Source organism: Anopheles arabiensis, chromosome 2 (genome assembly GCF_016920715.1).
Source record: "Anopheles arabiensis isolate DONGOLA chromosome 2, AaraD3, whole genome shotgun sequence".
NCBI lineage: Eukaryota > Metazoa > Arthropoda > Insecta > Diptera > Culicidae > Anopheles > Anopheles arabiensis.
Window position 1 is genome coordinate 6,989,995 of NC_053517.1, and position 13,726 is coordinate 7,003,720.

At 48.6% G+C, this 13,726-nt stretch overlaps 1 protein-coding gene across 3 annotated transcripts in view; it reads right to left on the reverse strand.

The window, feature by feature from the left end:
• The window catches only part of LOC120894594 (band 4.1-like protein 4), a 92,544-nt gene that overhangs the window by 53,056 nt on the left and 25,762 nt on the right, over nucleotides 1-13,726 (reverse strand). For all 3 annotated transcript variants that reach the window (XM_040297281.1, XM_040297282.1, XM_040297280.1), the window contains exon 2: nucleotides 6,912-7,747. In XM_040297281.1, the coding sequence (XP_040153215.1) occupies nucleotides 6,912-6,995 (84 nt within the window). In that variant the 5' untranslated portion in view covers nucleotides 6,996-7,747. The remainder of the gene's footprint in view (nucleotides 1-6,911; nucleotides 7,748-13,726) is intronic.

Genomic DNA, 13,726 nt, shown 5'->3' on the forward strand with positions numbered 1-13,726 from the left:
GTTTCGCTTGGCTCTACAGTACTCCTAGTCTGCCTGAAACCCACTCCCATTGTGATCGAATCTCGTTTCCCGCACTCCATCGCGGATCGTAGACAGCCCGAGCATAAGCTTCAGACCGGAGCACTATCGTACACACTATCATCAAGAAGAACATTTTATTTATCCTTCCAGAGCTTGCGGCACTCATTCTATGCCGAAACGGGAACAATTCGGCTGCAAGAAGTAGAAGTAGCTTTATTTAACTTTATACCGGAGTGTTTCATTTTCGTTGTTGCGGCCCCGCGCTCCCCCACCGGTCATCGATCTTGGTGTACCGGGTCTGCCGGTCCAGGCTCGATCTATTGCCACTATCGCCCGTGGCATGATTTCATCTCAACCACCTTCACCTTCAGCCCTAAAAGAAGAATCGATTACCTCTCGGAAGACCGGGCGCGCGCAAGTTCGATTGCAGCTCTGGAAACAAATCCGTTTCGGTGAATGTGATGTTCCAAGGGTGGAGGTCCAAGAGGGGCTCGCTGGGGCGGGCGCAAAGCAAAAATAAATACGATGGTTCAATGCTTCCTTTGCTACCCCGGTTTCGATCGAGCTTTTGGGAAGATGGAACAGAGAATCAAAATACAAAAAAAAAACTCCCTGGATAGGGTAAACGCACTGCGCCCGGCCGGTTCACGAATGACTGATTCAGATTTATAGTGGGATGCTTTTTTTGTAGAACGCTAGATGGCTCGCGGCCGCCACCGCCGCGGGTCCCGCATTGATTGATGAGTGAAGGTCGAAAGGAGGGCACGATAAAATATTCAAATTCCTTTGCCGCGTTGCCGTCGCGTTGGATCGCGGCTTTGGGCCTGTTTTTTGTGCCTCGGTGCCGATGCCGAAGGGGAAGCGGGCGACGGTCATCGTGTGTCTCTAACCCGTCGATCGGTAACCAAGGTGCGGCAGATCTAGTTTGAAGCCTAGCCGGTTGGCACTTTATTGTAGCCAAATTGTGTACGGTTGATTTCATTCGGCTAAAATACATCTAATAGAGCGGTTTATTGAAGTTTTAAATCAGCCCATTAAGCAGCCGATTATTTTAACCGTAATTAATGCTTCACTTCCTCTCCCATCTCTTACCAACTGGGTCGTGCGGAATAAAGGCCAGAATAAATATGATTTAATTATTTGCATCAAAAACCATTGCCCCGCAGTCCCACCCCAAAAAGCCACTCATTGAACAAGGCTCATCAAATAAAATCAACCGCAACGTCACACACACACACCAAATAAGGATTGACCGCACTAAAGCGTCTCCTTTCTCTGTTCGTGTTTGAGCGCTGCAAATGCAATTTAGTGTGTTCCCTGTGCTGTGCGGAAACGTTCTACATGTTCCTCGAAAGCTTTGGTTTGTGATACCAAAAAAAAATGAAATTTGCATTATAAACGAGGTAATGATTTTTTAAATAATGTTTACCGCCACCCACCCGCCCGATCGTTCAATCGGGTGGTCAGTTTAATCGAAATAGCATTACGGATGCAATTATTGAAAATCGAACTATTTATCTTTGTTGCTCGCAGCGCGGGGAACAACCTTCCCGATGGAGGCATTGAATCATCGGAACGTTATGACACGCTCTGCTTAAAGCTGAACAATCATCGGATCCAAATGGAGCACCCACTCGTGAATGGCTGCGCGCACAGTTCATCAGCAAAGGGCGATAATTTCCAAACTGGGAACTAATTTCCAGCCCGCGCCCGGGACGATGCACTTGAAGTGACGCCAACGTTTGATGCCTGCGCCCGTTCGATGACCGATCTCGCGAGTACGTGCATAATTAACCTTTTTTCGGGATGGTTTTATGCTCTCCTCCCCACTCTCCCATCGTGTCGATCCCATACACTTCGAGCTGAAAGGGTTGAGCTGGACCACTTCAGTTTCGTCGGTGCAGTGCGCGTACGCTTCATTTGCCGGAAAAGTGTGCAAAAGTGGAAAACTGCCATATATCAGCGTCGCAAAAACCGGCTCCCTGGCTCACTGGCAAAGAGGGATAGGAAAGCTTGCGCTTGAGCGGGAAAAGGGAAAATCAAATGCGATGAAACATTAAGCGCTCAATGAGCTGAAATCGGTGCCGATCTTCACCACGCCGACACCGATAACGATCGCGAGCTAATTGGGGCTCGAGGAGTGTCCCTCGGCTGATCTGGTAAGGGTAGGCGGACGGCCCTCTCCCCTCTCTCTCTCCCCAAGTGGCCCCACATAGCGGAGTGTCTTCACTTGCCGCTGTTTTCACCCCAAAAACGATTACGATTTCTTTCTGCCCACCCGATTGTAACCATACGCTATATGTGTGTGTGTGCAGTCATGCGGAATGCAGTTGCCCATCGCGTACTCGCACACGCACTGCATCGGCACCCATATAGGTTGGGAGGACTGCCGGGGTGTCCTCTCACTTTTTAGAGCATAGAGCACTGTTAGTGCACGTGTTAGTTAATTATAGCGTAGAAAGTGTATTTAAGTGATTGGATCTGAGGGTTGGCTGATGGGGCGTGCTTGGATGGAACCGTCTTGTTGGCTGGAGCGCAAACAATATACCGGTTTGCTGCACTACATTGCAACCAGTACTCTTTTGTGCTGCAGCAGCGGCATGCGTAACCAGAGCCGGAGTTGCATTCCTTGACCGCTTATGGGTATGAGCAGAGCGTGGTAGCAGTACCAGGGGGTCGTTTGAAATGTTTTTGTTGAGTTTGAAATAAACTGTTTCCCATGAGATATTCAATCGTTACTTAAACAATACAAATTGTGTAAAAGTCATAAAAATCTTTATCATTTTTATCGAAAACAACAGTTTTCAATCTTTTTCAGAAATCCATACTTAGAATGCAGCTTAAATGGTAAGCAGGTATGAAGGATCCAACATGTTCTGAGATCTAAGCTTTTCGGGCTCATGATGATACTTTCACGAAGGACGTCTGAAAACCAGGTAAGCACAAAGTCGTTATGATATTTATATTTTCCTGTTTATGAGATCAATGTAGCAATGTTTACTGAAAAACTCCAATGCGACAGCAAACTAAAAGAAATCATCTTCTCACCATTGTTTTGGAGTAGGTTCCCGTACATTTTCTATGTCATCATAGTTTCAATTTTCCAGCCCATAACCTTCACCTACATATCTGGTTCTCAAGTCCGTAAACCCATTCTTTGCCAACGTACGATCCATTTTCATACTTCGGTAGCTGCGGTGTGCTTTGACCCATTTTCCGACTGTCGGGAATTGTGCATTGTTTTTTTTTCTTACCCGGAACAGACTCTGGGAGTCACCGTTTCTGGGAGGGAGCCCCCATAGCACAAAGTTCATGCTTAGCCGCACCAACAGCAGCACTCAACAGAATGTAGGTTGCCATTGGTGTGGGAGATACCGTGTGCAGTAGTTACCCGTTCCATTGAGCGGTAAATAAGATGCCAAACCCATAATCCTGCAGTTAATTAGCGGCTCTCCGGCATGGCTGCTCAGCTCACTTAACGCTCAGAATAAACCAGAGCACTAAACCCCGAAGCATCGTTACTTTATGGCTGCACTGTGAGAATATTGTGTTCCGTTTCTGTGCGCTGTGTGCACAGCTCTCCAGCACATCCCGGGAACACATTGTCGCTTTATGCATTATTTAGGCAGAGCGTTTCGTTCCATTTAGACCCAGATCCGATTAAGCGATTGCTAGCTGGCTGGCTGCCTTTGTTATGCCAGTTGTGATGTTTGCGTACTATCTTTCATCTAGATTAATTGTACAAGGCACGACTAAATTTACGCTAAAACACTACAACTTCATAATGCTAATATCACACGCAGCATGCCTGATTCTACCCTCCTGTCTTCTGAGTGGCAAAGCAACCATCAACTTGGTTAACATAAACATAACTAACGTTTCGGAGATAAAAACGCTGTGGTCAAACGAAGCTTTCATCGCAGCACCCCGCAAAAAAGTCCAATGATAACATTAACAATGCTAAACTCCATAAAACACGTAAGTTATTGGAGCACCACTGGAAGGTCTTAATAATTCATTCCCGTGCTTCCCTTCCGCCGTATTTTGCATGCGACGAAACCCAAACGGAAACACTCACTGAAAAATCCTGACCCTGTGCTGGCGTTCGATCCCCTCCAGCCCAACCCTGCTGGGACCATTCATCTTGAAGACGTACAGCCGACAGCCGACGGCCGAATGCGGGCATTTGGGTACAGTTTCGGTAAAAGTTTCGCATCATTCGGCAAAGGAAATAGGTCTATAATTGCTGCAGGTTTGGTTTTTCGGTGCGCTGGTGGTGGAGGGTACTGCCGGTCCCAAACATAAATAAGAACAGAACACAGAGAATCGCTTCTTCCAGCTTCCTCACACGTAACAATCATGGGACGCCGTTCGAAAAACACTCTTCGGAGCGTTCTGGTTTTCCATCTGGACTAATGAATCAGTAAATAGTAAATGCTCCCGCTCCCCCAGCCGGAGGTGTGAAACGATTATCCACCAACCAACGTCTGCCGTTTTGCTGGCAGGATACCATCATGCGCCAGCAAACGGGCCCAAACCAGCATTTTCCATCCACTCCGGGCTGCGGTTTATGATCTGGAACGGTGGTCCCTTTTTTTCCTCCATTTAGATTGGATTGAATAAGTTTTTCAAGCACATAACTCTCGACAGACATCGCAACAGCACCACTGTTTTGCCACTAAACATCGCTCATCAATAATGGAATGGTTTTATAGCTTTCAAAGTCACCGGTTGGGGTGTGGAAAAACTGCAACTTGCCTGGAAAGATCCCATTTAATGCGTTAACGATATACCGGGGATATAACGACCTGCCCGCGACCTGTCTTTACGATTTACAATTAGCATGCTGAGCTGTTTTCGCCCCATTCGTTTCACCGAGGAACGAGGATTCGATTTTTACTAACCCTCGAACGATTCGACGGTGGTATTTTACAATCGCAATGCAATTTTCGCGCTTTCAATGTTCTCGCTCAGCGGCGATGTGCTGCCGGCTAGGATACAGCAACAATAAAACAGCAGACAAACAAGGCAGCTTGCGTAAAACAACAGCCACACTGGGTATCCTCTGTTTCGTCCGTCCGGGTTGTGTCGCTCGTTAGCAAATCCATTTCGGGTCAGAATTTAAGACACATAATTTTCACTCTCCTTCTGCTGGATCCGACTCCAGTGTCCAGGACACCTTCGGTCGCATCGAAGCGTACGCGGTTCGATGGGTCGTTACTACTTGTACTAGGTTCGGGCAAACTTGGGCGTTCGACCCAGCGATAAGCGTTCCAATCGAAATCAACATCGACGGTTAACTATTCCTGCCCCTCGGGACACGCTTAGTGGGGACAGTTTTATTTTACAATTCTGTAAATTGCAGTTCGCTTTTGTGCGCACAGCAGCAGTGGCTTATCGAAGCGAAATGGGTTTCTGTCCCACCCCTCAAGGACGCTAGCACTTAAGACGAGTGGTGGAACGATCTGGTTTTAATTGGCATTTTGCTCTGCTAGGAGAGATAAAACGGGACGAAAGAAAGAGGTGCCGGTGATAAAATTCTACACCGGCAAAGAAATAATGAGTTTCGGTGTGCTTGGTGGTTGTAAACTGGTGGCTCTGCTTGTGTAACAAACAAACTGGAAACAGTGGAAGGTTCATCTTTCTTTTCTTCGGTAACTCATTGGATACAATTTTAAACAGAGTTTGCGATGTTGTAAAGAATTGGCAAATGTTGGAATTGATACTTGTCCGTCCGGGCATCAATAATGAACAGCGCGCTTAGCGATTAAACCATTCAACGATCGATCGTTCGGTAAGTTATTAAACGTATAGCTTCTTCATCAATTCTATCGATCGGGCATCTGTTAACAACTATTTTAAAGCAACTTTAAAAACATGAAGGATATTTCAATCGTTAGGATACAATTGAAATAGACAACAAGTTAAATATTCCGTACCACAAATACGGTCCAGCTTATGAGCCTTGCCGAGCCTGGAAGAATTCTCTTAATATTCCACCAAACGCGAACCACCGCTTATCGGGACCGGTCGATCAGACAAAGTGTGTTCCACAATTGAATTCAAGATTCAACCCCAGCCACTAGCAGTATCGGATTATTCATTCCACAGTTTCTCGGTGGAAGGAATTCCACCGCACCCGAAGCCATAATGCAAAAGACACATTCCGGCTAGAGCAAAGCCTCGTGGCTACGAAATTACGATCGAACGGGTTCAACCTGCCGGCCGGCCAACCGTACGTACGCCATGTCCGCAGGGACAAGAAAATCCTGCCCGGGCGCACGGCCGCACTCGGCCCTTGGCCGTCTTGAGCCGGTAGAACAATGAGGCGATAATATAACTATTGTATGGAATTGAATAAATTTGATTTTCAATTCGAATAAATTTCATCTCATCCGTGGTGCCGCAGGTGCCGAACGAAGCCCCATCTCCTCACCCTCTGGCCATTCGCAAACAGTAAAGATGGCGTACGGCCGATTACGGCTTCTTCCTTGTACTGTGTGCGGGCGCGTTCCGAACGAAGGGCAAAGCAGCTCCAGAGCTAGGAAAGAGCGATGCCTTCTGGTGACTTTTGCGCCCAACTCAAGGCTGAGCGGGAGCCGGTGCCGGCATGGTTAGCCGTTCGCTGGCACGGCCACACCGGCACAGGTGCCGATTGTTAACGAGCTCAATTTCCATTCAATTTTCCATTTGTCTTAAGGCGCTGCTGGTGGTGGTGTGTTGTTTTTAGCATTGTGGCCCGGTGTCGGCGCGTCCTCTTCACGCGTAGGACCGCAGGAATTACGGTGCCTTCCGGGCATACCGGGATGGACGGAGTATCCACGGCATTGAAGAAGCTCCCGCCACGGGAAGGAAGAAATTAATGAGAACAAACCGCCCCGGACGCTTACCTGCAGTTCGTGAAGAAAGTCCGTCTCGTCCAGCAGCACGATCCGCACCGTGATGGTTTTGGACGATCGGCAAAGGCAATACATTTTGCTCGCTGTCCTTGTTGTTTTGGCTGCAAACACACACACAGACACTCACAGATACACTATCTAAGTTCACTAGTAAGCAGAACCCCTGGAACGGGGAGATGGCAATGTTCCCAAAAACTGACCACTAAAGTCCTTGAACGCACGCACTTCTTCGACCAACGCGAAACACTTGGAAATGGAACCACACTTTTCACACCACCTCACTTGAACATTTGCTCACCACAACAGCCTTTCGCACGCCGCTGTATGCTCACGCCACTTGGCAGGAAAAGAAAACGTCAAAAATGTATATCCACGGTATGCCGACATTCTCGGCGATAGTGGCCAGCACTTGTCAGTTCGGTATCAACGGTCAAGGTTCTTGGCAGCCATTTCGCACCCCGCATCTTCTGCCTGGTGGGCTGACTTGATTTTTATTTACTTTATTTCTGTCTGTTATTTTTGCACTTCGACATCGATGCGATTGAATGGGGCAAGACGTATTTAACACCGCGCTTCTCTTCTCCCGGGGTCAAGACAGTGGCAGAACTCACGTACATCCACTCCACTCTCGTACACTTTTCGTCGTGTACGATCCCGATCGACCCAAAGATCGACCTATCAAACGATCGTCTTGTTTGATTGATTGATTGATTGGTTTAGGTACGGTTCGGAGCTGAAGTCTTGATAAATTACACACACACACACTGGCACCTCTGGTCTGGAATGCGCTGAGCTACAGCGAATTATTGTTTGTAGCGATAATGTGTCTGGAATGAAAATCAAAAGAAAAAAGAGAAGGTGTCAGTTGCTATCGAACCCCTCAGCTGGACTTATTATATGCTCGGTTGTGGGTAAAAGGGGCGCTACTGGAAGAACGGTAGCAAACATTTGGCGGGAGGTTGTTTGTGGAGTTCTCCTCTTTGAAGCCCGCGCTGGAGCAGCTTCTGCAGTTATTAGTGAGTCTCGCGGGAACCACAGATTGACGTGCGCGTTGAAAGGTGCGGTAATTGTAGATGAAGTTAAACTGGGTGGAATCTTGCTGCCAACCCGGCTGGGAAAGATCCGGGTTTGGTCAATTAATCTCTCACTCATACAACAGCAACAAAAAAACCACATGCTTCAAACAATATGCTAGCTGCTTGAACATATGTAAAATCACGAAATCATTAAAGCTGCATCAACTTTCAGAAGGGTTGCGTAAGCGCTTCTCTAACCATAGCCACCACGTGCAGCCTTGTTTCAACCCTCCGCGTGTAACAAGTTCCAATTTAAACATCTGATATTAATCGGCCCGACGCAACGTAACATCTTGCACATCCACGGGTGGCTGAACTGCAATTACTTCTTTCCAATCCTGCTGTCATTATTCCCACAATGGCTGCCCCTCTACCGGAGCGAAGCGAATGGTTGGGCAAGATTTTGTGCTCCATTTCCTACGGCACTAATATGAATCTCTCGGTAAACCATCTCATCTAACGTTCGCTCGGCCCATCTGGTGGCCCTGGAGGAGACGACCCGAGCAAATAACGAATGCATGCCGTAGTTGATGTGCTGTGCGGTATCCTTACCGTGTTTTTGCCCATAACTTCCCATGCGACATTCAGGCAATGGATCAAGACAAGCCCTCACAGCCCAAACACGCTCAGCGGCTGCAAATAAACGATATCATGCGGCAATTACGGGAAAAAGAGGACTCCCAAGCGTGCCTGGATGGCTGGGTCGCCGTGGTTGGATCGCTTCAATCATCCACCAGGCGTGCCGGCGTTCGGCCGTTTATCTCTCGGTGCGCATCGGCGTACGTAGCAGCAAAAGGAAACCGGCACCGGTTGCGATGATTCAATTGCTGCGATGCCAGTCCATCGATACCGCCAATATCATCGCCCGGTGCCGCCAGGTTGTCACGGCTTTGGGCGACGATACGATCCGCGCCACGTACGTAAGTGAGAAAAACCCGTGAAGAGTAATTGAAATAAATTATCAACACAGCTTCCGATGCTTCTTCCTATCCACCCAGCGTGCGGCGAGAGTGTCGTTCTCTGATTTCAAAGCGTCTGCGGCTACGGTACCACGCCGTCATTCCCTTTTGCTGACAGGTTAGAAAATTTAGACTTCCCACTCGAATCAAGAGTTCACGGCAGCACCATTTCGCTTGGCTCCTTTTGGGGTAGAGGAAGTAACGACCTGAACCGAGTGTAGAGCGGACCCGTGATGCACTTGTTGGTGCGGGACACCATTGTGTTAGCCTGTTCTCGAGTGGCGCTTGAGAAAACTATTCTTCGACCTCTTCGACTTCGGGACACGGCGGGAAGGGAAGCGTGCTGTACCTTATGCGGCTCATGTTCAAGTGGACCGGCTCCACTCTCGAAGGTGTCACTGGCAGCGATTGAACTACCAACGCGGGTGATGATGCTTCCTGATCACCACCACCTGCACCTGGCGGCATCAGTACAGCTGTGGAATGGTCATCGCCATGAACGCCCACCGGCACAGCGACTCAAGTGCGCACTGTAGACTGCCGTTTTTGGAAGGTGGAAGAACTATTTCAAATACAATCTCGTCGTTAAGGCGGATTCACTCCTTTTGAACACACTCCTCTTCACGCTCTTTTGCCAATTTCCGCGTCGGGCACAATCACGTGTCTTGTGGTTTTGAGTCTCTTTACGCGCAAGAGCATATCCTGATTTATTTTTATGTTCCTTCACCACCCGGCTGGCGGAGTGGATGTTCATGGCCACCCAAGAAAAGGCCACACGATGGCGCTGTGAAAAGTGGTAATGACTGTGTTGTATAAACTCTCCTTCACTCCGTGTGTCTTTAAATTGGCTATCTCCTTGGCGCCTCATGTTCCTGGGTGGCAATTGGTAGGCGCGCTTTTTTTGCATTCCCTTGTGTTGGGTTTTCAATTCGGCTTCAAGTTCGCCCTCCAAAAAAACAAAACTGTCCTAAGTGTCCGTTGGTGTCGACGGAGCAGTAACCATTACGCACACCTCAGCTCATTGAAAAGCACCTTGAAACGCCCCAAAATTAAGACCTAACGAATGTATGAAGTGCACAGTGAAGTGCCATAAATGCCAATCTGTCGTGGACCGAAGCTCGCACTGTATCATGGGTGATTACGAAACTTTTCAGGCCACTTGTCTCGCACATCACACACACGCACAACAACTTCAAAAGACCCCCTGCCCGCCCCCTTAATGGGGCGACGCATGTTTCCACCTCATTGAAGGGAATGGTTCTTCGCGCCAAACCTTTAATTAGACATCTGCACGGTGGGCAGCGTTGTCGTCTTGCTGGCGAGGGAGCACAAAACACATCAAACAACCAGCTCGAACGCAAACGTTTGGTGAGTTCTCTGGCTGGAAAAGAAATTCCCTAAAAGCATATCCATTAACAATCTCGCATGCCGCGCAACACCACAAAAAAAACCGGTTGATAGGCAAACGCGTCGTTTAAAATCCGCTTATGCCTTTTCCAGAGGCCGGGCGTAAAAATTGATGCCACCACAACAGTACTGCTTATCGACCAACGGTGGCTGTACTCAGGAAGAGTAGCGCCAGCAAAAAAAACCAACAACGAGAAACACCTACCACCCTGCAGGGCTTGTTCTTCAGCGCGCGTACGGTGTGATCTCAAATCACGCTAATAACACGTTCGCGTGTCCCATGATACTTTCATCCAATCAATGATTGCGATCCGCACCGCCACCGCAACCTGCCCCCGAAGACACAACATGAAGGAATCTCCACACACACACTCCGAACAAATGGGGACGCACGGGGACACATCATTAACGGTATAAGGTGCAGCCCCAAAACGCAGCTGAGCTCTCGCTGGCGCGCGCACGCTCATTCACTCCACGCGCCCGGATGACGCAACGGCGCGCAGCACACTGGGCACATGCCCGCAAGAACCTTTTTCCCTCCGTGTGCTGCTCTCCGTGCCATCTTTGTGAAATTCTTTGCGTGCTTTGGCAAAAACCAACCCCTCCCCGGGTCCCGGTTCTTTAGCACGGCAATCCCGTTCACCGAAAAAGTGGAGCAAATCCAGCAAACCAGGCAAACCAGAGGGAGCTTGATAAAAACTCCGCCCGGTGACTGGTACTGGTGGCCAGGGATAAATATCGAGGTAACCAAACAAGTTGGCAATTATCGTCGATCTCCTTTCACTCGAATGACAACAACGGTAACATAACAACACTCCCTGCGCACCCCATCCAGCGCGTGCTGCTGCGAAGGTGGATAATGTTCTCGCTGCATCGCATCCCCGTTGGCATGGCGACACGGTTGCCCTGCAGTACGGTGCGGTCCGCTGTTTTGCCCTATAATTGTTGACAGTTTTGCTTACGAACCGTTGTCGCACACCGTGTCAGCCGAACAGGGGGACGCGTCCAAGGGCCGGTGGAAGGTGACAATATCATTAAACTAAAACGCATCAGTGATTTGGAGCAGCATTAGCTACAGTTCAGTAACTGTACGTGGAGGTGGGACAGTGGGAAGGACGGAAGATTGCGTGGTTTCTCGGACATGGAATTTGCAGCATAGCTTTCCATGGGTGGTGAGCATTGATGCAGATGCATGCTAAGGGGATCTAATGCGAAGCAAGTTGGTTGTGCTTGTTTCTGAGCTTGTTGCGAGAGTTTCCTTTCAAAATATCTACAAAATAACAAGTAACACTAGCTAGAAATTCCGTTTTCCAAAAAGTTCTTAAATTTTCACATCCAAATCCCTACATTTTGCATTCATTTCCACCCATCAGTCAGAATTTTATCACTACCACTGACACTTACAGTCGCGTCTCGTCGCAAAGCAATCGGCGAAGCGTAATGATGCGATCACATGGCATCTTTTTGCGAAACATTTCGCAAACATGCCAAATATTCGCTTCGTCGCGCACGTTTTGAGCGTGCTGGAGCTGGAGAATTCCGGGCCCCGAGTCTTCGTGTCTTTTCTTCCTCCGCGCCCGCAGAATCATGACAAAGTTGTCCTGGCAGCAACCAACGGCAAGATGAAACGCGCTTTACCCGTGTGCGGTGTAGGGCATTCTTTTTGGAGCCAGGAGCGCTCGGTAAAGATGGCACTCGGATGTTTGGGGAAGGATGTGGCGCGCTGTAAGGAATCGTCTTACATATTTCATCTCGTTTACACCTTTACCCTTGGCTGTGGGATGAGCTGCCAGGTTTCGGCGACGGTTACGAAATACGCTCGCGCAAAAGGTAAATTAATTCACGTGGAACGTGGTTCCATCTCAATCTGCTTTGCCGTAGACGCTTGAGAGCTGTTTAAATTGTGTGACTTCGTTTTTTTTTTGTTTTTTTTTATACAATTCTAAATCATGGTTGAGCTGTAAAACAACGCGGCGTACAGATTCGTACAGCATGATTTGTGCTCAAGTCATATGGAATGCAACCGTTCGAATGGGAGGCAATTTCTGCCCCACACTACGCCTCTCATGTATGCTTTGGTACATGCTAATCTCGTGATACAATCAGCTACGTCTGACATGATCATTTTTCAATCCAACCGCAGGCAATCAACCAACTGACCAAACAGTGTCCGAATAAATTATCCCCGTAGGAGAACCTAGCTCTCTAGCCTGAACTGATTTAGATCACACCCCTGACGCATGGCTAGAACGCGACATTCCGCCAGAGGCTGCAGCCTAGGTTCGTGGGTGAGATGTTCGGCCTGTAACCACCGTTAAAACTGTGTGACTGTCCACCGTTACGAATCGAACGAAAAAGCCTACGCAATAAGTCACTGTTTAGCCTCTCCATCACAATTGGCTCTAATTAATGCCGCTCGCTTGCTCTGTCCACCGTGTGCGACGAACGACGGCCAAAAGGAAGGAAAACTCACAATGTATCTCCTCCGCGCTGTGTACGTTTACGGTACACTTTCGCTTTCGCATTTGTTTTTTTGTTTTTTCGCGTATGACCCAAACGACCACGTCTTACGTCAGCGTCTAGCTTCCTGTCCGGCACGAAACCAAGTTGTCCGTCCCAAGATGGGGTGAGGTTCTTGAGGTGCTCGTGACATTCGCAAAGAATGCGAGAGTGCACTCGGGTGCTCGGGTGTGCATGGCTCCTTAATTTGGTTATTGTTAATTGTTTTGCTGCCTACTTTGTCACAACGAATTACTGTCCACTGGGCTGTTGCGGACCCCCGTATTTATACGGTATTTAGGGCTATCGGTGACTTGCTTTTACGCGAACGCGCTCGCTCTAATTGAGTCACCATTCACCCTTTTTCTGATGTACCGTGTCTGTGGTTCGGTTCGGTTGACCTGCTGTCTGAACGGTGCTGCAATTCGATCCCGGTGTGCAGCAGCCAGCGTGCGTTACAAGACGCGTAAATCCCGGGCTATCGTGTGACATAAAATGTGAGCTCGGGCAAAAATGTCACGCTCATGTTACCGCGTGTGTAGAATCGTGCCCAACCAGCAAGGGCATCGGGCGGGGGCAACGACGACAGTCATCGAGGATAGCCGATCTTGCTGTATCTTAATCCAGTGCTGCGGATCAGTCAGCTGGCCTCAATCTGGAGCCAAATGTCAATGAACCTTCCACCTCGGCTCGGTTGATGGAGAGCGATCCAGTATCAGCATAAAGCGATTGTTGATCGCTGACAAGGAACATTCCTCCAATTTCTCAGAATTCAGCAACGCTCGCAGCAAGCGTATAAAGATTCTATCATCTTCATTAAGAATGAGCGTCACGTCACACACACACACACCCATCCCCTTGAACC